This window comes from Lampetra planeri, chromosome 13 (assembly GCF_965212315.1).
Source record: "Lampetra planeri chromosome 13, kcLamPlan1.2.h2, whole genome shotgun sequence".
Taxonomy (NCBI): Eukaryota; Metazoa; Chordata; class Hyperoartia; order Petromyzontiformes; family Petromyzontidae; genus Lampetra; species Lampetra planeri.
The window spans coordinates 12,149,079-12,174,029 of record NC_136119.1 but is presented as its reverse complement, the minus strand read 5'-3'; the positions used below and the strand labels follow the sequence as shown (position 1 = coordinate 12,174,029).

General features: G+C 41.5%; 1 protein-coding gene across 7 annotated transcripts in view; it reads right to left on the bottom strand.

Annotated features, from left to right (window-relative positions):
• Positions 1-23,179, bottom strand: part of ATR (ATR checkpoint kinase) — a 65,103-nt gene extending 41,924 nt beyond the window's left edge. The window contains exons 1-18 of one of the 7 annotated variants that reach the window (XM_078600196.1): positions 23,086-23,179; positions 18,980-19,117; positions 17,844-17,935; positions 17,244-17,405; positions 16,352-16,560; positions 14,050-14,745; positions 13,262-13,440; positions 12,594-12,785; positions 11,249-11,430; positions 10,822-10,974; positions 9,573-9,777; positions 7,170-7,489; positions 6,493-6,713; positions 5,509-5,609; positions 4,045-4,219; positions 2,430-2,567; positions 1,475-1,669; positions 315-500 (exon numbers count right to left, since the gene is read on the bottom strand). In XM_078600196.1, coding sequence (XP_078456322.1) covers positions 315-500; positions 1,475-1,669; positions 2,430-2,567; positions 4,045-4,219; positions 5,509-5,609; positions 6,493-6,713; positions 7,170-7,489; positions 9,573-9,777; positions 10,822-10,974; positions 11,249-11,430; positions 12,594-12,785; positions 13,262-13,440; positions 14,050-14,745; positions 16,352-16,560; positions 17,244-17,405; positions 17,844-17,935; positions 18,980-19,038 — 3,465 coding nt within the window. In that variant the 5' untranslated portion in view covers positions 19,039-19,117; positions 23,086-23,179. The other 6 variants (XM_078600194.1, XM_078600193.1, XM_078600192.1 and 3 more) reach the window with 6 other exon arrangements.
• Positions 23,180-24,951: the final 1,772 nt, after the last annotated feature.

The window sequence follows — 24,951 nt, the reverse complement described above, 5'->3', positions numbered from 1 at the left end:
CTATGTCTTAGAGCCAACTCAGTTCTTGTGTTTACTTAAAAAGAAAGAAAGCTATTTAACAATTTAGATTATTGGCCATTCCTTACTCAAACTAAATCAAGCACTGCAAAGACTTGAATTCCTTTCTCTGTTCACAATGAATCTTTAAATGTACAAGATTGTGTGTGCACGTGTATGCATTTGTTTATTTTTCATCAAATTACACTAAGGAAGTCCGTGAATGCACGCTTAGTTGCACACGCCTGTGTGCCTACATGCATATGTGAAAGCATGCATGTATGCGTGCATGCACACATGCATTCGTACAAGCGCACCATTTGCTGAGATGAGGAGATATCACCACACACGTGCTGAGCAGCTTCCGAGGACGAGAAAGAGGCCAGCATGGCCAGTCCGTTGAACACCTGCCGGTAACTCTCGCCCAGCCGCAGCAGCAGCTCATTGTGGAGGCTCTGGAAGTCCTGCCGCAGGAGGCTGCCAAGCTCAATTTCTGTCTCCTTCTGCTCAGCCAACGCATGGACAAGATGGTGTGCAAATTGCAGTAATAATTAGTATAGAAAGCATATGCCTAAATCCCCCGAAATGCACCAGATCAGTTAAGATCTTGGACGCTTAATCCAGAAGTGGATAGATCATGGTTTATGATGACGATAGATATTGACTTGGGCCTAAACTGGCATGGCCATGATTCCCTTGCCTGGAAAGGCGTAAACACTGAGGCAGGGAAACCAGGCGAGGCAGGCCTAGTCATGGAGGGAACTCGGCCTCGAAAGCATTTAAATGTAATTGCTGTAGTTAATTGTAAATGAGATTACATCACACATAAGATAACGGCATCTTGTTCATAAATAATGTATAAACTTTACACAGGGCTCCAGGGTCAGGGATGCATTTCTTTATTTCCTTGCCTGGGCCATTGCACCTCCCTGTGTAAGGCAATCAGGGCAGACCAGATTCACTCTTCAGCATCGTTATTAGCCTCAAGTCATGATGTCACGCAATGGCAAAAGATGCCAAATCATTTAAAATGTGTTATATTGGTGAATTATGGATCATCCTTTAGATCAAGTTGACAGTTTTTTGCCAGGATGAGTCCCTAATAGCAATGCAATGCTATGATAAAGCTTAGTTTGTACTGAATCACCTTCAAATTTTGCCTCCTTAATAAACAGGACAGACAGATGGACAGTCAATAGTAATGCATAAATACTGTCAATCTTAGTTGGATAGCGTAAATCATAAACCCAGCCCCTGGACAGTATGAGAGTAGGGGGTGACGTGGGTTACACCTGGACAAGTGTTTTTCACTAATTTTCAGTATGAAGGCCACCACACATTTGAAACCCACTGAGTTTGACAGCATCATGGGGTGTTTTCACATTTGCGTATTGTCGGGGGCTGCACGTCAGGGGCCGCACTAATGGCCACCAGGGGCCGCCAGTGGCTCGCAGGCCTTGCAATGAAGAACACCGACCTGCACGAACAGCAGAGCAGCCTCCAGCTCAGTCTTGGAGCAGCAGCACACCAGGTGAGAGAAAATATACTTGAAGTTGGTGAGCAGAGCCTCACGAGAGCCTAAGTGAAGCTGTTGTGCCAGCAGACCCATGAGCGTGGCGGATGCAGGCGTCGCCTTCGCGACTAGGAACGTGAGCAGATAACGCAACGTCTTCTACAACGAGAGCAACAATGTCAGGATAGTATTAGAATAAGTTGGTTACCTTTGCTGGAACCTGTATAATATGCGATGACACAAATCCTAAGATCTTCTGATCTATTGAATGCAAAGTTGAAGTTATGTTTCAGATGTTAAGTGGTCTTGCATTTCTTATATCTCTGACTTAATCTCACATAACCCCCAACCCCTTATCCTAGTCTTTCTGGGTTTCTAGTATATTTCTGGGTTTAAAATGTACTGTTTATATAAAACATAGTTAATAAAATTAATGCAATTGCTTGAGAAAATACTTAAAAAATTAGTGTACATTAGAGCAGACTGTAAGGTCTTCTACGAATTTTATTCAAATAAGTAGAGTTCTCTCCTTCTTTATGAAAACCTATTTTATTTCTCACATCTTTACATCCATAAACTGACTCCAAATGCGTTTTGAATATGAAATGCCAAATCCTTATGTACTATTGTTACATTATGATCTAATATGACCGACTTAATTTTAACCACACCACACACGTTTACACAATCTTTGTTCAACACATTTTTTTCTTTATGCTCCAACAGCAATACAAATAATACTACATAGCTTATTTATATAGACATAACATCACCATGGTATTTGTATTGCAAGTAAAGGTTTAAAAGAAAAAAATGACACTCAGCAATTTCACTGTTTAACCAAAACGTGTCAAAGTCCTCAGCGCAATGGGCTGCTGCTCAAGAAACTTCTTAAGACCACACGACAGATTCCCCTTACGTTTAGGAAGTGGGTGAGATCAGGAAAGTCAAACACGCTGGCCACTTCAGACAAGACATCTGGGGAGGCTTCTCGTTCTTCGGGCAAGGGCTCCGAGCTGGCAGTTTGCTGAGAGTCGTGCATCGACTTGGCCAGAAACTGCACACGCCACAACCGGGAGGTGAGGGCAGAAGAAAGGGAGCCTCTCTTTTAGGGAGCAGTGGCAGAGTAGCATGGGCAGAGCAACTGGCAGACAAGAATACTCACCTTTGTGCCATCGCATAATCTTGGGGGGGCGGGTGACAGGCTGATGACATTTTTAGAGGCTGTTCATTTCATTTTCACAACATACATAGAATTTAAATGACATGGATTTTATCAATAAAAAAACACATCACAAAAGTTTGCAGCTTAAGTTAACACAAATTGTAATCTATTTAGCCAGGGTTGTATTTAGCAATGATGAATTCCTGGAGGCAGTGTTGGAAAATTATGCATGATTTGTGTTTTGACATCCACCTGCAGGATTGTGATGTGTGCCTGTAGGAGGCAGTATGAACAGCATATTTATGACAGACTATATTTGTGGGTTTTAGTGTTGTCAATTTGCATGTGCATTTTTTCTATTTTTTACACAAAAGGGATATAAATGTACAGAACAAATCAAACACATTATTAATAATAACATGAAAAGGTAGCAGATGTATCCATTCCTTATTGAAGCTATGCGGCTAAACAAATGCCATCTGAACCTGGTAATGTATTTAGCCAGGGCCAGGGATGGTCAATAACAATATCCAAATAAGACAGCTATTCAAGCCAGTGGGACATTTCTCCAGCTGTTTTAAACATTCAAATGGCAATTTTACTTTAAAATGTTGTGTGCTATTCCACTAAATGTCATGCTCCTCAATTGAAAGAATCTACTGAATCCGAAAAATCACAACTGTATCCTCATTTTGCCCTTTGAGCCTTAGGCCATTTTAACCCAATCCAAAAATTGGCACTAAGCCTTGGCTTGGGCTGGTCGAGTCTCACGTATTTCTATCAAACCATAAATCTTAAAAATTCTAGCTTTCCTCTTGGAATGTCTATTTCTATGAAACCCAAAGAATACTAATTATGCCTTCAAAGTACTTAGATCATATTAAAAAAAACACCTATTATCTGCAGCCGTTATATCAAGGAATATCTGTGCGGACAGGCCTGGTTTGTAACGCTTCCCGTTAGAGATTTTACATTAATTACAGATAATACGAACATTGTGGATGGATTATGTATGGGCACTAAAACCATGTTATTTGGCCAATTACGTTTTGAGTCATTTGCAGGAAAGAGGAATACCCAGATAATGACAATATCATGAGGCATACAAACTACTTGGTTTACTGCCTCTTACAGAAAAAGTGTTATCCTACATCTGACGATTTCATGCACCTAAGGTCATCATCTACATGTGATCCACTGAAGTGACCTAACCTCAAAGTCAATGTATGGCACAGACTCAGAATCTGGTTTAACTTGGACCATTACCTAACATTTTAATATAGTAATGCAGCAATACTACTCTTCCCATAAAAACGAACTCACTCGCTCACAGGTTATCACCAGTCTAGAGGGCTGGGAGTATGTTCACCTGACATATGGGCTTCTTGAACTGGCTGAACAAAGCCTGCGGGGAGATGCCTCGCACACTGGCCAGCTGGCGGATTTGGCCATGTGCTGTGGCAGCCACCAGGGGCCACTTGGATGTGACGCTGTGCACCAGGCTCAGCACCATGCACAGCAAAACACTGTGCCCTTGAGCAACCCTGTAACACATCCACATCAGCAGTTGCATCATGACAATCGACGGACATCAATACCATCATCAAAATCACTACCATCTTTATTATCAGTGGTATTATGATCCCGAGGGGTATCACTCTTCAAATAAGCAAGCTACAAATGGAGTTGTTGAACATTTCGATATTTTGATTTGAGTTGATTGTGGATTACATTTATTAAATATCATGCGTTATGATTATGTATTGTTATTATTTGGTAAAGTCAGTATTGTATTGTTTATTGCGTGGTATTTTTTTTTTTACTATATTTTTTATGTTGTGTTAATTGTATTGATGAAAGTTGTACACTCAACAGTGGTTGACCTATTGAGACTCACCTCCCCCATACGAATATGGAATTTGCATGATTGTTTGACTGTAAACAGTAGATGAGCACTGCCTCAATGCTCATTTGATATTCAAAATGATTTAGACTTTTGTCATTTGTACCGTGTTGTGTTTATGCAGTAATCATTATGTTCATATGAAGAATAACATGTTATGTGGATTATTTAGTGGTTAAGTGTTATATTTAACATTTTCTTTGTTCATTATGTACTGTTTAATGTTTGTTTGTATGCATAGTGGGTGTAATATTCATTGTGTGTATTCAACACGCAAGCTACTCTCACTATATACCCTGGTCTGCCCCTTCCTCATTGCACTTTAACATAACTATTTTTAGCACCAAAACCAACGATGTAAAAAAAAGGCCATCTCACGTTTGAGTAGCATTCACGTCCGAATGCTGAAATGCACGCAAGATATGCACACACGTCTCGCTGTGTTTTTTTATTCTGTATTTACAGACACGTACAGTGTCTTCAGATGCGGTTACATTTAAATGTTATGTAAAGTGCATTGTTTTGTAAACACTCATTGTATTTTGTATAAAGCTGGGGACAACACATCGATTAGGTAATTTAATCAATACAATACTGTAATTGACTCCTTCATTTGCAAATCCTTTATTGTCCATCACTCAGTTTCACATTTTAAGAGTCCTGCTTTACGTACATCGAGTAAATTCTTCTATTACTTTTGAATTTGAGAAGGGGTACAGAGAAAAATGCAGGCATGTAAAGGGAACACTTTAAAACGCCTGCTTCAGTCTTATAAAACACACACTTTCTGAACCACCTCATTGTCCTGCAGTCAACATACATTTGACATGATCCACATTGCAGCTTAAAGCCACCGAAATACAAGCATGCTTTATTATCACACCACATTTCTCACTTACTATCTGGTACTTGGTCAGCTGTGGTACTCACCTGCTGATTTGCCCCGTGGTGAGCGCCAGGGTGGTGCGCAGACTCTCATCTCGTGCCAACTTGGCCTTCTTATAGGCCATTTTCAGCTTGGAGATCAGCAACTTCAGAGAAGCAGCATTCACATATCACTAAATACCACTCATCAGCTGGCTTAAAAAAGTAACACCTTCTTTCTAAAGATATGCTATCAAGAGTATTCTGCTTAAAAAACAAATGGAGTAACTGTGCACAACTACAAGTGATAATGCATATCCTTTTTTATTGGCATAATAAACTTTTACAAACACTTTCACATGATATAAATAAGTGTATGTTTGCTTTTTGTTTTGCATTAACTTGCTTTTTTCTCAAATCTCCCTTATTTATTCTATTGTTCCTGAGGTATCCTTTTATTTTAAAATATAGTAAGTCCTCGCTTAAAGTTTTTTCACACAAAGCGTTTTTGTTATAACACGGTTATTCTATTAGGGAAAACTCCACCCTACTGAGCATGTGAAAAAGAGCTTAATAACTCATCAGATTCCTCCAGTCTAAACCAAGAATCTAATCCAGACTTGTCGTAGAACATGGAGAGCACCCGTTCTAACGAGGTTTCTGAGTGGTTGACCACAAAGTAATTCCTTGGGCTGCGCAGCTGAGCGGTTTGGGAATTATGGGTATGTATGTGGAATTATACAGTCCCGGCATACCCTCATTGTTACTCAAACCCACCCAACCACAAGAAGCAACACCACCATGCCAGGTAAGTAACATTTTGTTGCATTAATAATTAAAAAATGATTGTTACATGTACTCTCTGTATCCGCTCTCTCATAGCCAATTATAAACCTACTCCTAAATACTCAGTTAATGAGTGTCATATCGGCTCCATCTGCACAAGCCAACAAAATTACATCCTTGTCCAGTCAATTACAGGTCCAGCATTGTGACCACTCGACACACCCAGCCAAGTTTGGTCTCATTAGTACATGCACACCTATTCACCTCACTGCAGGGGCTGGGCTCCGCTTTGTCCTCAGGTCCGAGCACAGCAATGAGGTGTCGCACAGCCAGGCTGAAGCTCATCCTCACCCCCAGATCCTTGTCTTCCATTAAACCAAGACAGGAGTCCATGATGTCTAGTACATCCGAGTTGCCTCCACCGTTGCCATCGCCGCCACGCATATTAATGTGCACTAGCAGCTCGGGCAGGCTGCCAATGAATGCTGGAGACAGCATGGTCAAGGTGTTAACAAATTATGTACAGCCCTTTGTTAATTCACTGCTGAATGAGGGACTCCCCATGCTGTCCGGGTAATGCAGGCCTTATTTGACCACACTTACCCAGAATTGAACCAAAGACCTCTGCGACGCTGGCTCAGTATTACGAGCCCTGAACCACCAAGCTACTTTTGAGCATCAAATGAGTCTAAATCTAATCCATATCTTGAAACAAACTAAATTTAGAAATTAAATACCTGTGGTGTTCCTAAGTACAAGGCCTGATTATCATAAAACATATCACTAAACATTGTAGGAATATATTGACATCGGTGAATTGAAAATTCATGAATATTAACTACCATCACTTTCCATGCCATCATTAAAAATCAGTTTTCACTGAAACATTAAAATGCCTTTAATATTCATGACTTTTTTTTATACACCCATTTCATACGCACCAAGCTTGACCTCGGGAGCAGTGTTGGGTTGAAGCAACAGTAGAAATGGCGTTAAGGTAGAAGCTGGTAAGCATATCCTTCCACTGGATTTGGGCTGCGCCCCTCCATTTCCACTACCATAGCTGCCACCACCACCACAGCCAAGTGTGAAATTGTGGCACAGCAGCTCATCACCAATGGCCGATTCACTTGTGCTCTTAAGGGCAGCAGTGAACGGTCGACACAGCAGACTCGAACAGCCAGACAGCACACAGGCCAGAGGGCCAATGGCAGCTGCCAATTTCTTCTGCACTGCATCTGATGGGTCGGTCAGTCTTTCCCTGTCAAAGCAACAATGGAGAAATGCAAGTATTTTTTTTATGTTACCATTCTTCAGAGTGAGAACTTTAAGTGTACCTGTAGGCACAACTAAGTTGGCACAAATGTCTCTTAATGGCTTAATTTGTGAAGAAAAAATATCAAATCTTGCAAACTTTTTTACAATTTGACTCTAAGGACCAATATTTTATGGAAAAAATATGCAATTTGAATGTGGCATTTTATGTTTATGCTCCACTCATCATAACCTTTTCTTGATGAGGTAATTCTTTATTGACATTTTCTATTCTAGACGTCAAAGTAACTTCTCCGATACTGCCAATAACTTCCTATCACCCTCCACATCTATATATTTCAGGGTGAGATTTTTTTTTCTAGTTGCCTTATTAAAGTACAGCTTTGTGACCTGTGCAGCAATGTACAAATTAATCCTTCCTCAAACATATCTTAACCTTAAAGTTAACCAGTCTAGACTTTCATAGTGGTTTCTAAAGTCCATCAAAACTCATGCTGCTAATGCAACATGTGCATTGAACATGCCTTGTTGATTAGATATATTTCTCCATAATAAAGGTTTTTGGGTGAGATAGCGTTATTTATAAATGTCGCAACCCTCCACTACCCAACACGGCCAATTAGTAAAAAATGTGTCACGTTGACAACAAATAGTTCACTACTTTAGCCCACTGGTGTGCTGAAGAGTGCATCCACAACAATTTGAGTACAACGTTTCGCTGGTAATTACATCCAGCATCTTCGGGGGATTTGCCAAAATAGTGAAGCCATCCACCTGCTTCCAGTCTTAAATGGTGCAGGATGACGTTATCATTGTTGAACCCCATCAGGATTCGAGATCAAAGACAGAGGTGGGGGTGTATGCAATTATGTAATAGATCAGTAATTAGCCATTTAGCATGTGACTCACCTGTAAGGAATTGCAATTTGTGTTGTGCATTACTATACCATTTTAGAAAAAACATGTCAGCTTCGTGTTGTTTTGAGCTTAACCAATCAAGAAGAAGTCGAAAGGCTTTGAACATAGATGCAGGGAAAATATCTAGGAATATCAAGGAATGATAGGGAGAGAAAATAAAAAGTTAATGATAAAGTGGAAAGAAAGTTTATGTAATAAGGATAATGATATTGGGTGGGTAGAAGTGGTTAGAATGGAAAAGGACTGGCTACTGAAAGGTTTATATGGGTTCTGAGAAATCAGTGATCAAGGAGAAGACCTAAATCAATATAATGGGTCACTGCAATAGCTGTGGAATACCTATTCTAATCACCCAGGGATGCCTGTCCTTAACACTCGTGACGTCACTCCACATCGACCACCCCCCCCCATTCATATTCATGAGCAGGTGACATCCTCCAAATGGATACCCCCCCACCCCTCATTAATAATCATGAGCAGGTGACGTCACTCAATATGGAGTACTACCCCCCCCCACTAACAATAATGCGCAAGTGACGCAACTCCACATCAAACACCCCCCTTCATTAATAATCATAAGCAGGTGACGTTCTCCAAATGGACACCCCTCCTTAATAATCAGCAGCTGACGTCACTCCACATGGGGGGCCGAGGCTCCTCCTCCCCCCTCCTCGGCGTGAACTTACAACCCTCACAGCAAAGGCAGAACCCTCACTTCACGCTATCTCCGTAAAGCTTTTGAGCGATCAAAGTAAAAAGGACGTCGTGATGAACAAGGGATTATAACTTTAAAATGAAATAGGTCTGTGTCACTGCGCCCTTACAAATTGCACACGCATTAATGCAATGAATATCACGTCGCGGTCTGCTTTTCGCTTGTAAGTTTGAGATTTACTGCAATACACCCGTCCTTGGACGGGCAAAAGGCTAGTAGACAATAAAAACGAAGGCAAGGTATATTATCATTGGCATTTTCCATGATGATCTATTTCCCTTGATGTGTTAGAAACTCTGGCTAGTTATTTGCTTTTTCTCAGAGTTAAAACTGGGCAATATCAGATGCCACATGGTGAAAACTTTGTAGTTCAGATTTTATTAAAGTATAAAAATGTAGAATTCAGAAAAAAGTGAGCAATATTGTTGTTACCCACTGTAACACACTGCGGACGAGACCAGATGAGGCGTTGAGGCTCAGCAGCTGCCGTAGGAGCACTGGGCCAGCCCACACTGCGGCTGCCCGCTCCTCCTCTGCGCAGCTCTCCGACGCCAACTGCAGCACCACCATGCGCCAGCTTGAGCTAATGTCAATGGGCAGCAGCGCAAGCAGGCACAAGCAGCGTGCTCGCAAGCATGGTGCTGGGGATACACAAACAAGATCAAAACTGTACTCAATTTCTACCACCCATTTGTAAAAAAATTTTTACTTATTTTCATCCAGTTTCAAATAGAAAATCTTGCAGCCAACATTACCCACTTTGTGTGGTCGTTTCACTGCCAGATGAGCTTTATAAAAAAGTACTGAGCACATGCATGAATCAAAAAGTCAACTATATGCATATACGAACAATGGCAAGCACACTACCAATGAGCTTAAGTTACTGAATTCTAAAAAAATGGAATGTAATGACTTATCACTACAGATACTCAAACATTCGGAAGACAAGAATTCGTGACCAACTTTGTGCTAATTTCCCTGCCAAAATATACTATAGAAAATTGTAGAGCACATGCATAAATCAAAATGTCAATTATAAGCAAATCGGAAAAGTGGCAAGTACAATAACAATTTTAACTTGTGATGCGGACAGTATTCACTCCCTCTCGAAGAGAGAACTCGGATGGGCGAGGAACCACAAACTATTATGAAAACATGCCAGTGATTTGTTATTTTCATGTAAAAATACTACTTTGCTTTCTATAAGTTTTTGTAATGTTAGCAGCTACCTTTATATCACTACAGCTACATGAACAAAAAAAAAGATGTTTAACAAGATCAATAAGAAACTGCCATTCAGTGACAGATCTGGCCTAAGGCCGAAATGTCAGGTTTTCCAGTTTCAGTTAAAATGTGCAATGATGACAATGTGAATCATTCGGTCATGTAAAACAATTATGAGCTCAAATACCGGGATCTAAAACACACAAGTTCACGAAGAATTGCATAGAATTCTGGTATGACTCCATTGGTATGATGGTCTGAAAGTGTCAATGTCATTGAATTACAATTCCTAAACTAAAAAACACTTGTGCCAAGAGGCATCTGGAGCTGAGAAAATCCAAGGCATAATTTACTGCTTCCTCAAATATGAGCCACAAGCTTCCACTGGCAGCTGTGGAGGACAGCATACTTCACGGTGAAGCTAAAATCTGCGACGAGTGAATCTTGTGGGCTGAACTCACTGAAGGCAGCCTCCAGTCGCTGCCCAATAGATGTCATCTCCTGTATACTCTTCATGGCGACCTCAGTTTTCTCCTTGCGTTTGTGCACCCACGGCAGGGAGAGGACCCAGCACAAGTGCTCCAGGGTATCAGTAGAAAACACCGTACAGTGAACTGAAATTCAGTCGTAAGGAGCAAGGCAGTGTGGATACATTATGCATTGTGTTCAAGAATAAGCCATCATCAGCCATGAATATTATCAATCTGTGAATGCAAGGAAATCAGGCCTCCTCACATGAATTCAGACTGTCCAAATGGACCCTCACTCAATTATAAGGTAAAGAAACCTGCCTCTCCCACTGCAATTAATTACCACAATTGATACGACTTGCAAAACATTTTCTTGGCCATGACACAAAGTGGGATATGGTAGGAAGGCTATTCATACCATGCATGAGCAATAACCCATCGATGATGGAGATAAGCCTTGCAAGTGATTGCTCAGTCAAGGGACCCATAGCCAGCCCCTCCAAGTAAGCCATCAGCACTTGCACCACCTGCGTGAGGATCTCCCTACATGGGATCCAGGTCCTATCCACGACTGACCGTGGCACCTCCTTGAGAGGCTCCCTGTAAGGCAAAACCAGACAAGACTCGAACTTTGTTTCACTATATGTTCCAAACAGGCTAGAGCCGTGCCGGTTTTACTTTTTGTGTTTAGTTTGTTGTCCTTCCCCCGGACCTCCGATTAGCACGGATGGCTACGTACGGTGAAAAAGAAGTTCAACAAGTATTAATCCATAGCCAGGAAAACCAATTTCTCCATAACATATATGCCACTCCCATTTCCTCACCACCTAAATGTCCCACTACATGCTCCCACCCTCTTCTTACTCTTATCCATATAGTGACTTGAAGGTGCACATTTTTCTCCTCAAGTAAATACAGAAAATAAGCTTATAGGGGTAGTGGTTGGAAACTGGATAAAGATATATTCCAAAATGTTGTTATAATAATGATTAATATAAGTATAGTTTACATTTTGGTATAGTGAACAACTTTTTAATTTTTCAAAGACTCAATGCTGTTCTGAAACTACTACAATTGATCCTTATGGCAGTACCCCAGGGTACCAAATAATACAAAATGGCCGAGGCAATTAAATATTTTATTTCTGGGTCACTATTTTTTCCAGGGGTGTACTTAACTCCGCGACTGGGGTACCACTCAATCCGAAAATCGGTGCTACTCCGCGATGTCGAAACACAGAGAGGACGATTGCGCTGAAACCCTGAACGCTCGTATGCACCATAGTGCATCGTGTACAGCTCGTCGAGACGAGTTGACCGTCAACAGACTAAAAATGACTGCAACACGGACATTATGCGAGAGCCGGGGTACTATGGTACCCTGGGGTACCGCCATAAGGTTCAATTATATACCAGGCTTCACACAGCTAAATAATCCTGCTAAAGGTTTGACTGCTATAAAGTGGGCTACATGTATTTCCAGATTCGCGTGAGTTTAACAAAAAAATATCATGTTGCAGTGCCCCATTTTTTTATCTACTGAAATACACTTCAAATATAGCTCCAACAATTCAAAGGTCTAAACAGTTTACAAACCGTTCTAGGAGGAAGTACACATTGTGATTAGGCTTCTCAATAAATGTCAAGTGTTATTCATAATACTTGCCAGTATTTGAACATCACTGATAGACTACGACAAGAGTTTTAGAACATTAAACAAAGCACCTGCCTGATATTCAAAACGTATCAGAGTTTAATAGGTACCTGACATTTGGCACCAAGCGGGCAACACCAGCACAGACCAGTGCAATGACATGCACAATGGTGGCCACTCCTTCCAGCTGATCCAAGGTGTTTGGGAGTGACTTGTCCTTCAGCTGAGTGAGCAGTACCCCCAGACGCTCCTGCAGCTTGTGCAGCAGGCCGCTCTGTACCTCACCATTGCCTGTCTGCTTGCTGATGGCAAAAACCAAGCCACGGCTCAGAGAACGTTTGTATTCTATGTAGAAGTATCAACATCCACGTCCGTCCCATTAATCACTTGTCGTGGCCATACACCTTACATTGTCTTCAGAGTATGACACTTTATTTTGCAATAAACAGAAAGGATACTTTTCATGCCCGTCTGCTCTCTGTGCATTGTTTTTTAATATTCTATAATAACTGTTATACTTACAAAAGAGTGAAAAAATTGTATCGTGCAAGTTACATTTTATAAATACATGTTTTTTATATGACACACACAATTGCACCACTCTTCTTAAAGTGTTGACTTTAGAGAAAAATGTGCGCTGTAGCAGTGATACTAAACACTGAGACACAAGAAATACATTTTGTTAAACCATAGTAATACAGCACCTATCTGATGGCAAGCTCACCTGCAGCAAAGTGGGACCATGCTTATTTTAGTAGATTCACGTCAACTCACATACCTGTCTAGGCAAGGCCTCTTCTTTGCGGGGCCAGAGTCCAGCTGATCATTGCAATTTATCTCTTCTCCAAGAACTTCTGATCTTGGCTCGGTACTGTGGTCTGTGTCCTGCCACACGTTTTCTTCGCTCAAGACACCAAGTTCATGCATTATGGCCATGACCAAGCACCTGATAAAATGCTGTGAAGTGCAAACTACATTCAGAAATCTGGGAAAGAGTTGTCACTTATACATGCTTATTCTTTAAAAGATGTTATGGTGTGGGCTGGAGAGTATGTGCTGAAGAGACAGGTAGGTTACCAAGGCAGGCATTGCACTGACAACCTTGAGGTTAGCAAGCAAAGGAAAAAACCTTTAAAAGCCAGATGATGGATTTCTATTAGAGCAGACTTTGGATGTCAGCTGTGCCACAGCTGAACAGCTGATAGATCTGGCAGAAATGGGCTTGTTGACATCAACAGCATTGCCAGTAAACCCTCCAGATACTACCATGATGCTGATATCGCAATAACTTCTGGTCTTACCAATCCTGCTTGTGTATTTAATATACATGCATATTTAAAAAAAAACTACTTTCCAAAATGCGTTAGTATACAGCCAAGCCGAGATATATTTGAATGTACATACCCTGCATCTGCGTATATACCAGGGTTGAGTCTTCCTAACTTGAATAAATTACCATTGCATCTTGTCAAGGGTCTGTTGTCCCTAGAAATACCTTTTTAAACATTACATTGCAACATCAAACTTTACTCGAGTTTACTCTTTACAGTGTCGATATCAACGTACCTTCTGTGATGTAAAAGTACCAAGCACTCCAATCAGGTGTGCGCAGATGACCACCACTCTTTCACGCCTTATGCGGTCAGCACATTCGTATTCGGCCGGAGGGCAACAAAGCACGTGCTGGACCACGCCACACAATGCTGCCTGAACCGCCAAGCTTTTCACCTGCAGCAGAGGCCCCCTACTTACAAAGTCCCTCAACTTATCAATGAGCCAGTCCAGGCACTCGGGGGGGCAATACGGCTCTCGCTCGCTCTCGCGTTGCGATGGGAAGATGGCTGCCATCAGCTGCATGAACGGCTCCTCCATTACGGATGCATCTTCATCCCGTTCTTCCACCTTCCTGTCAGCAAGGATTTCCATCACGCCTACCAGCATCTCCACTAAAAAGTCTTTCAGGTGGTCATGCGAAGGCCCTTCCATCTCTGTCAGCTGAGCGAGAACTGTCATGGAAATTGCTTTCAGTTGCGGTCGGCCCATCTGCAGCTGGCAGCATGCCACAGCCCACAGCTCGGGCAGATGACCATCTAGCAGATGGGCAATGTCCGGAAGAATGGGCAGCACCAGCTTGGTAAGAGATATCTGAAAAAGCTCCAGACTGCTGTGGGAGTCAACTTGCAGTGACGCCTCCTGCAGGAAGTCCGTTGGGACCACTGCAAACCTCCCGACGAGCGTCACGGGCCAAGGTGTGACATCCATCTATGGGTTACAAAAGTAATTCGAAGTGGCATTAAAGCAATCACCAAATTAAGATATATGCCATATATAAAATGGCCAGGTTGTTTAGAGGGTTAATGTCATGTCATAGTACTGCCCCAGCACTTCTGGAATCTATTATTAGAATCCAAGCAGTACCTGTGATTAAACATGGTTCTCATGTGCACCGAGTTGATGGTCTCAGCATGGTCACAAATGACAGCAACAAAAGCATCGTATTAAACTTTTTAGTCACTTAGATTTATTCTACTTCTGAGATTTAAAAACTTGGTGAAATAGACATGCAACAAAAATTAAAAAAGTAGTTTTTACTTAACTCAAAAGAAAGTTAAATCTTTTTAAGGGTGTTGAATCAAAATGACATCATATTTTCCATAACTCAAGATATCAGGTTACTTTTTGGAAAAGAAATACAATTTGGTAAAGAGTAGGTGAAATCCAGGGTGAAATTGCATTTTTATTTTAAAAAAACATTGCCTGAAAAAACACAATACAGAATCCCTTATTTATCAAGAGTTCTACATTTGAGAAAATGTCAATAAAATGACACCACAGAACTAATTCTAGCTCTGTCATGCATTGGAAACAATAGCACAACACATATTGCTCATCTAATAAGTGTATTAATACATTTGCGCCGTCCAATTTGGGTTGGCCAAATTAACGTTAAAAAAATTTAGATGTTTCGTCAGCTTAACACGTACGCTTTAGTAACTCAGCCAGACATTGCACCCAATATATTAGCTTTGCTGGCTCAGTGCCCTGATATGCAAAATATGCCACAAGAGCCATTTATCCAACTCTAATAATATTTATTGTATTTTTGTTGGACTTCTGTCCATTGTATCTCGCATATGATTAAATAAAATTGTGGATTTGACATTTTCATCATGCTATTTTAGTTTTTTACATATTCAATATAATTGACAGAAATGCAGCGACAAGCATGGAATAAATGAATATTGATGTATGCCAAGGACAAGGTCAGTTAATAAATGAAAACTTCATTTATAATGAAGGTAAAACTATAATTTTTAAGTTCTAGCACTTGGGGACCATCCATTTAGTACGTACGCAAAAATCTGTCAAAACTTGACCCCTCCCCCCCTCTCTGTACGCATGCGTACTTTTTACACCCCCCCCCCCCACCTTCGTACGTACGCTTGACGTACCCCCCAAATCCTATAGAACGGCTGATATTTAATCCACGCAGAAACGATCAAGGATTAATAATATTAACGTGTTTAAGCAAACAGATAGTCCACGCCCCCCCCCCCTTTCCTATGTGTACGTACAGTCAGTAGAACCCCCATAGGCAAGGGTACGCATTTGGGTTAACCCCCCCTGCCCTCTCAATGCGTGCATACTAAACGGTTGGCCCCTTACCTGAGCCAGTCATAGGATTTCCTTTAGGTCAAGTGACATTTTGTCGAGGAATGAAGCGTGAAATTTTACAGACAAGATCCAGTATATAATATTTAAAATCTACTGCAGATATTTACTCTTCTCAACAGAAGCTAAGAGGGGAAACGTAATCTGAAACCAAAGCAGTGTGTGGGTACAATGAGGGCTTCCAGGCACTGTGTACCGGTGAGTCGAGCTGCTGACGTGAAATGCACGCAAGGTCTCTCATGAGGCCAAGAAAGTCGAGGCAGAGTTGTGCGAAAAGTGTCACGGCTGGCAGTCGGCTAACATGCAGCAGCAACGCTACTGCCTCCATCACACTGCCATGTAGCACGCTGCACGCGCCCGATGCCAGAATGCGCAGAAGCCGCAGTACAATCCAGCTGCAGAAGTCTGCACAACACTCACGCAGGTTACAATGCACGACTCTACCAGCCAAACAACATGACAAGGTATACTCTTGATAAACTACATTTTGGTAAATGGTAAAAATGACCAAATTTACTGCACGTACGAATTAATTTATTTCTGCAGGTATAAGTTGAATGTATATTGTTTTGATGAAGATATAACTAGAGGAAAAATAACCTGTTTACTAATATTTAGTTAAAAGCAATACAAATAGCTTTTGGAAGATTGTTTATGATTATTGTTAAGATATATATGACAAAAATATTTGAAAGCTGCAATAATTGTCCATTAAAGCCTTTCTCCTTCAATATTCCTGTTTCGGGTATGAGATCAATTATACAAGTATACTACTTTTCGGCCTGAATTCATTTTCCCAGATCAACTTACTGTGCTGTTACATGCGTTTTCTGCACAGGATTCTCAGCTTGATCCAACTCAATATAAAGTGCAGCAATATTATGGGACTCATTCAATCACATTTCTTTTATTAAATATTATTTACAGTGTTTCTATGTATCAATGATGGATGACTATTTAAAAAAAAGTGTTTAATTGTAATGGTTTCACTTCATTTGAGGCCACATTATTAATCACAAGGCATGGAGGAAAATCATTGTGTTCAGAGAAAAAACTGTTGATTTTCAGATACTTAACGACAATCATACCTTTAGAACCTGAAGTCATCTCATTCCCGAGGTCGGTGGAGGCCAATGCAGGAAGACCTGGGTTCACAAACATGTGTGGGGAGGACTGGACTATGTGCTTGATGAATTTCACAAGCATAGCACACTGTTGACTCCCAATATTCTCCCCAAGTTCATGTGCAACTGTTCAAAAAAGAAAAAAATATATCAATAAAGTTAGTAATGCAACACTGTCAAGATTTATATACTTTTGCATGAAGGCCACCCCATGCAGTTTCCACCCCCAGTCCTGTGATGCCAGAATCATCTCGTTCGTGCACATGAGCTGAACTTATCGCTTCATCTGCATGGGGGTCATCCTCTCGGGCTTGTCAAGCGTTTCTTCCCTTAGGCACAAACTACCACCAATGTGCACGTCTGTTGTTGAAGCCTTATTGACATTATTTTTTATAATAACAAAGAACAGCTCTGAATACCAAGATATTATGAACAGCAGATTAGACATGACCAACTGTACCCAAATAGCCACTTGGTGACATGCAGCATAAGTCAAAGGGGATAGCAGAAAAATGTCAAAATAGATGTCTGAAAGTGGAGAGAAAAATGCTGAAAAAGACTTACCGACATTGATGTTTGTTAAATACTGTTCTATAAATCGACAAAGAATGCGTCTGGGTTTTTGGACCAATGCAGGATACTCCTCCTGGGTAGCCCTGACCATGGCAGAGAAACACAACTCAATAACAGAACAGCAGAGAACATTTTAAGACAAAGCAGCCATGCCATACCAGGACATTTCTACCATTACGATAAATTGCATCTGTTTGCTTGAGTTTTTAAAAATTTGCACTGAATTCTATGCAAATTGATTGCAAAAATGTAATCTGGAAACCAAGGTTAATTGTATCCCCAAATATCTTTATCAATTAAAAAAACAGCAAAAAAACCTGATTGTATAGGAAAGTAGGTTGTTCTCACCCATGGATCTACAATAGTGGTCATAAAATAATTACTTATCATTTCTCTTTTTTTATTTTTTCCACGCAGGTTAAAAGCATGAATTGCACTAGCTCCGTCCATCTATCTGTAGAAGGGGTCATGATAACCCTTACAAAGATGATCCAGTAGCAGTTAAATCTTAGTATAAAGTTGTATTGCTGTTAGGGAATTGAAAACATGCCAAACTGATCAAATGCTGCCCAAAACTTGGAAATGTTCTATCTACGTGGCTTTACCGAAAGACCCAAAGAATATGAATTCCTGCAGTCACGAAAGCTTTAAGTCAAGATTAAAAACTGACGCTTGAAGGATAAGCCTCACCCAAGCTGCACACGCCTCCTTTACAGATGTCAGAGCTTGACAGCATTACACAGGGACAATACACCAATAAGTCTTTTGACTGTTATGAGTAGACGGAATCTATATCCTTCCCATGTAGTCACTCCCTCGTATCTCAACTTCCTTGGCGACATATTTTCATGAACATGAGCAAAATATAGAACTTTAGTCTTAAATTTACTTTAGGTTTACTTTAACATTTAAACCCTGTGTTCATAACACGAAACTTACGTTTACCTTACTTTACATTCAGATTTTAATGGGAGTTAAAATTGCCTTTCCTACGTGATGTCGTCACCTATGCTTCCAGGTCGACAATCCACTTGTGCTTATTGAAAACGTTGCACTGAGAACGGCGATCCACTTGATAATTCGATTGGATAAAATGTGGCGTTCGTCAGTGTGTGCGGTGCTCTCACCTTGCCACCTCGTCAAGTGCTGGCACCAAAGAAGCCAACCCTATGTTCCCCGAAGCCATCGTTATTGTTGCCGTGTTTACCACTCAGGTAATGAAATTGCAGTCTTGAATCATTGGTGGCGGCCTTGAAATCTGTGCCCTGTCAAGCCACTCAAATAATTACAAGGCAAGTCACAATTAATTTCAATTCCTAATGGCAGGTGCTAAATTGAATAATAAACTCCTTTAAAAAAGTTTTTTTAAACAACGGTTTTATTTTAAATTGCTCTAACAAGTAAATAACTCGATTGGACAACGGGAAGTGGACGACATCTTGATTACAAGAGACACGTGGTGTCTTCTTCTTGGGCGAGGCAATTCCAGAGTTTAGGGACCGCGGCGTTTTTGTCGTACCCAAATAAATATTTAAATAATGCGCCGTCCATACTAAATGTTAATTGCTTTAAAAGAGCCAATTAATTGATGTCGATACAGGCATGCATTGTCACCGGATGTGAGTACGTGTGCACAATTTTTAATTGATTGGACAACAGTAATTAGACTAAATTTTGATTACAAGATTTGACCACGACAAACATTAGGAGTCAAATTTTGATTTAAAGCTTTCGTGACTGCAGGGATTCATATTATTGTTTCTTTCGGTAAAGTAACGTAGAAGGGAAATAATAAAATAATACAAATATAAAACAAATTCGTGAAGCGTTCCATATTTTGTGAGAATTTTTATTGTTTTATATTTTTATTATTTTATTATTTCCCTTCTACGTGACTTTACCGAAAGAACCAAGAATATTAGGAGTCAAATTAAGTAAAACCGTTGAAAAAGGCCCATAATTGGCAGCCTTTCTGTGGCAAATATTTCAAGTTTCAGATACTTAAAAGAGCAAGGGGCCAGGGAACACCAGTGTAGAAAATGTTAACTAACTTTTCTGGTTAGATTTTGAGCTTAAAGTATTGATGTTTTTTCGTCTTTTTGCGAATGTTATCCTGATTTTCCACGAGATGACACTGTCGCGTAACTCGCATTTCTCTACCCACCAAACCTTTGTTTAGTTTATTAACTGCATGGTTAATAATGTGCTTCACATGTCACATACTCTACCACGATGTAACCACGTTTAGATGCATAATTATACATCGTGTCATCTAACCTCTACGTTCAAGTGAATATAAAACAACCACCACCCATCATCACGACATCGCCTTAACGAGGTTTGCCCCTACAAGTCAGAAAATAGGTCGAAAGTAGCACCACCATTGTGCATTGGTAGCCATGGCTTCATGTGCACCACAACAGCCACTAGAGGTCTCTACATTTACTTAAAATGTTTAAAACGTCAATTCAATTAAACTACATTTTTTATTTTACAAGGTAAGGCCCACTGAGTTATGTAGCGCTTTTCAAAAGCGACCTGGCCACAAATGATAGCTCAACGAATTGGCTTCATCGTGTGGACATTCACAGCAGCCAAATGCTCTTTAAACGCACGAGGGAAACCTGTGGAGCCGGAGAAACATCCACGCGATCACGGGGAGAGAGACGCAGCAAACTCCAAATACACAGTAGCAGGCGTCAGGGTCGGACCCACGACCTCCTGTAGACCAGGTGATGTAGTTAACATCTCCTAGCCACCGTGATGATGAGACACGCAAACTACAAATATACAAGTGTCAGGGGTCGGGATCGAATACACGACCTCCTGTACGCCAGATGATGTAGTTAACATCTCATAGCCACCGTGATGATGAGAGACACGCAAACTCCAAATATATACAGCAGCAGGCGTCAGGGTCAGGATTGAATCCACGACCTCCTGTACACCAGGCGAGGTAGTCAACATCTCGCCACCTTTTTTGGATGCAATCGCTATACTGTACTGTAGTGTTAAGGGGGGTGAATCGTTAACCCAACGAATGTCTCCGCTTTACTCTCCGACGGCCACGCATTTAACATCATCACGGCAGGGAGCCGAGCTGCCACATGATCGTGAATCCTGCAAACGCCCGACAGGACGAGTTCATCACTTCTAGAGGCGGCGAAACTCCACACACGCGTGAGGGAACAAACGTGGCACGAAACTTACACTCGGCGCAAGGTCTCGCGTGCGTTTGAGTACCTCCTGTGTGGTGTGTGTGTATGAGAGAGAGTTAGTGGGAACGCTGAGGGGGAAGCAATCTTCTCTCTCGCTCGCTCGCTCCTGGCCGGGAGCGAGAGAGAGAAGACGGGGAAATGGCGGGAGATTACAAGCCAGCGAGCTGACGCGACGTCACGTGCCCCGCTAGCGGCCAATCAGATCGCGGTGCCCTATCTCGGCTATAGAATTGAGTGGCGCGCGAGGCGCCATGTCAGAGGGAGAGACCCAGCAATGTCTGAGGGAGATTGACCCCTCTGTGGCTTGAAGAAGGAGAGACCCAGCAAAGTCTGAGGGAGATTGACCCCTCTGTGGCTTGAAGAAGGAGAGACCCAGCAAAGTCTGAGGGAGATTGACCCCTCTGTGGCTTGAAGAAGGAGAGACCCAGCAAAGTCTGAGGGAGATTGACCCCTCTGTGGCTTGAAGAAGGAGAGACCCAGCAAAGTCTGAGGGAGATTGACCCCTCTGTGGCTTGAAGAAGGAGAGACCCAGCAATGTCTGAGGGAGATTGACCCCTCTGTGGCTTGAAGAAGGAGAGACCCAGCAAAGTCTGAGGGAGATTGACCCCTCTGTGGCTTGAAGAAGGAGACCCAGCAAAGTCTGAGGGAGATTGACCCCTCTGTGGCTTGAAGAAGGAGAGACCCAGCAATGTCTGAGGGAGATTGACCCCTCTGTGGCTTGAAGGAGAGACCCAGCAATGTCTGAGGGAGATTGACCCCTCTGTGGCTTGAAGAAGGAGAGACCCAGCAAAGTCTGAGGGAGATTGACCCCTCTGTGGCTTGAAGAAGGAGAGACCCAGCAAAGTCTGAGGGAGATTGACCCCTCTGTGGCTTGAAGAAGGAGAGACCCAGCAATGTCTGAGGGAGATTGACCCCTCTGTGGCTTGAAGAAGGAGAGACCCAGCAAAGTCTGAGGGAGATTGACCCCTCTGTGGCTTGAAGAAGGAGACCCAGCAAAGTCTGAGGGAGATTGACCCCTCTGTGGCTTGAAGAAGGAGAGACCCAGCAATGTCTGAGGGAGATTGACCCCTCTGTGGCTTGAAGGAGAGACCCAGCAAAGTATGTGAGAGATGAACCCCTCTAGAACTGAGGGAGAAACACCGGCCGTGTTCTGAACAGACAACAATAACACCAACAGCCTAACCAGTGGTTTCAAACAACACCAAAATAAAACTTGATTTGAACTCTGTGTCTATGTTGTGGTCTCTCTATGTTGTCTCTCCGCTTGTGTGTCTGTGTTTTTTCTCTCAAATTTCGTTCTACCTGATGACGGTTGCTTGTGTTGCAATCGAACCGTCGTACTCTATTATTTAATTTATTTCTACGTGACTTTACCGAAATAACCAAAGAGTAACACCAAAATAATTGTATATGTTGTGGGTTTACTCTCCAACACACCGGTGTGCTGAACTAGTAACGAATTTGCATGTTTTGTTGATGTGACAAACTAATTGGCTGTCGGGTCGTGGCGGTTTTAACGACACATTTACGCGATCTAACAAAAAAATCTCTATTGAGGATATTCGTCGCTAAAGTCTACGTGTTAAACTGACCAAAACAACGTGTACAATAAACTCCTTTTTAAAAGTAAAAAAAACACGGTTTTCATATTCTTGGTTCTTTCGGTAAAGTCACGTAGAAGGGAAATAATAAAATACAAATATTAAATTAAAACATTATCACGACGTTTCGACTGCAACACAAGCAATCATCATCAGGTGTGAAATCCACAGCAAGAAAATTAGATAAACGTGGCAGTTTTTCAAATTTTCTTGCTGTAGATGTCACACCTGATGATGATTGTTTGTGTTGCAGTCGAAACCTCGTGAGAATTTTTGTTTTATATTAATATTATTTAATTATTTCCCTTCTACGTGACTTTACCGAAAGAACCAAGAATATGAATCCCTGCAGTCACGAAAGCTTTACATAAAAAACACGGTTTTATTTAAATGGTTTTATTTCGTTTAACTCACGGTCGAGAAGGACGTCAATGGCGCCTGAGAGCCACGTGGCGCCTGCGTTGTGTGCGAGCCGATGCCACAGTTTAGGGACCGCGGCGTTTTTGACCTACACACAAATATATATAAATAATAAAGCGTCCATATAAAATGTTAATTGATTAATTGCTTTAAAGTGGCGAATTAATTGATTAATTGATTTTGATACAGGCATGCATTGCCACCGGATCTGAGTACGTTTGCAAAATTGATTGAACATGAAGTGGATGAAATTTTGATTACAAGATTTGACTACGGAAAACAGAGAAATCAAGTTAAGTAAAACCGTTGAAAAAGACCTCCAGTTATGGAGTTTTGTCTCCCAGATGTGGTTATATTGAGCCTGATCAGCAGCAGCAGCCCACACAAGATCCACCAACAACACTCACCATACACTGAAAAACTCACCAACAACCACTGACCCAACAAAAAACGGTACCACTCACATTGCAATACTTGGAAATTCACCTACAGGCAACCAAACTACCCGCATTACAGTAAAAAAAACACAATGTTGTAGCTATATAAGAACTGGGTATCACTTAACAATGCTCCCAGTCAGTGTTAACTTTAACAAAATTAGTGATGATAGTATTTGTCAACAGTGTCGTGTTTTTTTTTTTGGTCAAATATGACATTGCTTATGAACAAATATGACAATGAGTGGGATGAAAATTAATCGTGAGGGTGATCACAACCACTTAAGCCATCAACGCTCAAAGTGTAAGTGGCAGAGGTGTGGACTCGAGTCATGTGACTTGGACTCGAGTCAGACTCGAGTCATGAATTTGATGACTTGCGACTCGACTTGGACTTGCATAACAATGACTTTGTCCCACCTATGAGATGTGGACTCGAGTCATGTGACTTGGACTCGAGTCAGACTCGAGTCATGAATTTGATGACTTGCGACTCGACTTGGACTTGCATAACAATGACTTTGTCCCACCTCTGGTAAGTGGCTATGAACTTTTGAAATCAAGTGGATGGAACGAGGATGCAGATTAAGATACTTAAGCGACGTTATTAAAGACTCGCCAACCCGCACTCACCATGCAGCCTGGTGAGTGGTGAAGTATGGTCAAACTAACCCTGGATTGGCATGGTTGGCTACGTAGGGTGCGAAAGAGGTTCAACTTACTGGACATACAACGGGCTGCACCCTGGGGAAGATTATAGAGGTTAACTTTTGCGAATAAGTAAACCTTGTGTAATTAGCCGTGCATTGTTTATCTTGTTGTTATTTTAGAGTGGGAATTTTTCCTGGCCGCTCCCAATGGATTGTGATCACCCAGACAGACACGGCCCTCATGACCCTGCTGCCTCCTCACACTCACAGCCACCACACAATCATTCTACCAAATTTGGCATAAAAATACCTAAAACTCATAATTGTATGACTACAAGGTAGGGCAGGGCTCTCCTTCCGGAACGTTTTAACCAGTCGTGGGCATTCCTTCCAGAGACAGATTAGCCAGCTCTTAACCAAAAAATGCATATGGGTCAGTTGTCTGCAGTCATGGCTGCCTTGTCTGTGACACCATGAGTCAGTCTCACGAATAATGCAACAAAAATGTTGTACCTATGACCTACTCATTACTTATTATCATAAACTAAATTATACATATTTACATGACGTAAATTCATGTAATGTTAAAAAGGGACTGTGTTGGCAATGGTGTCGAAAGTGGCGATGATAAAACGGCGGTGATGAGATTTTTCAACCAGATTTACATGATCGCGTGCATGAAATTTTCGGCAAAGTATTGTATATAGTCAAATAGAAAAATATAGTAACATGTTTGTATCACGATCAACCGATCATATCGCCTGTGATGCCAC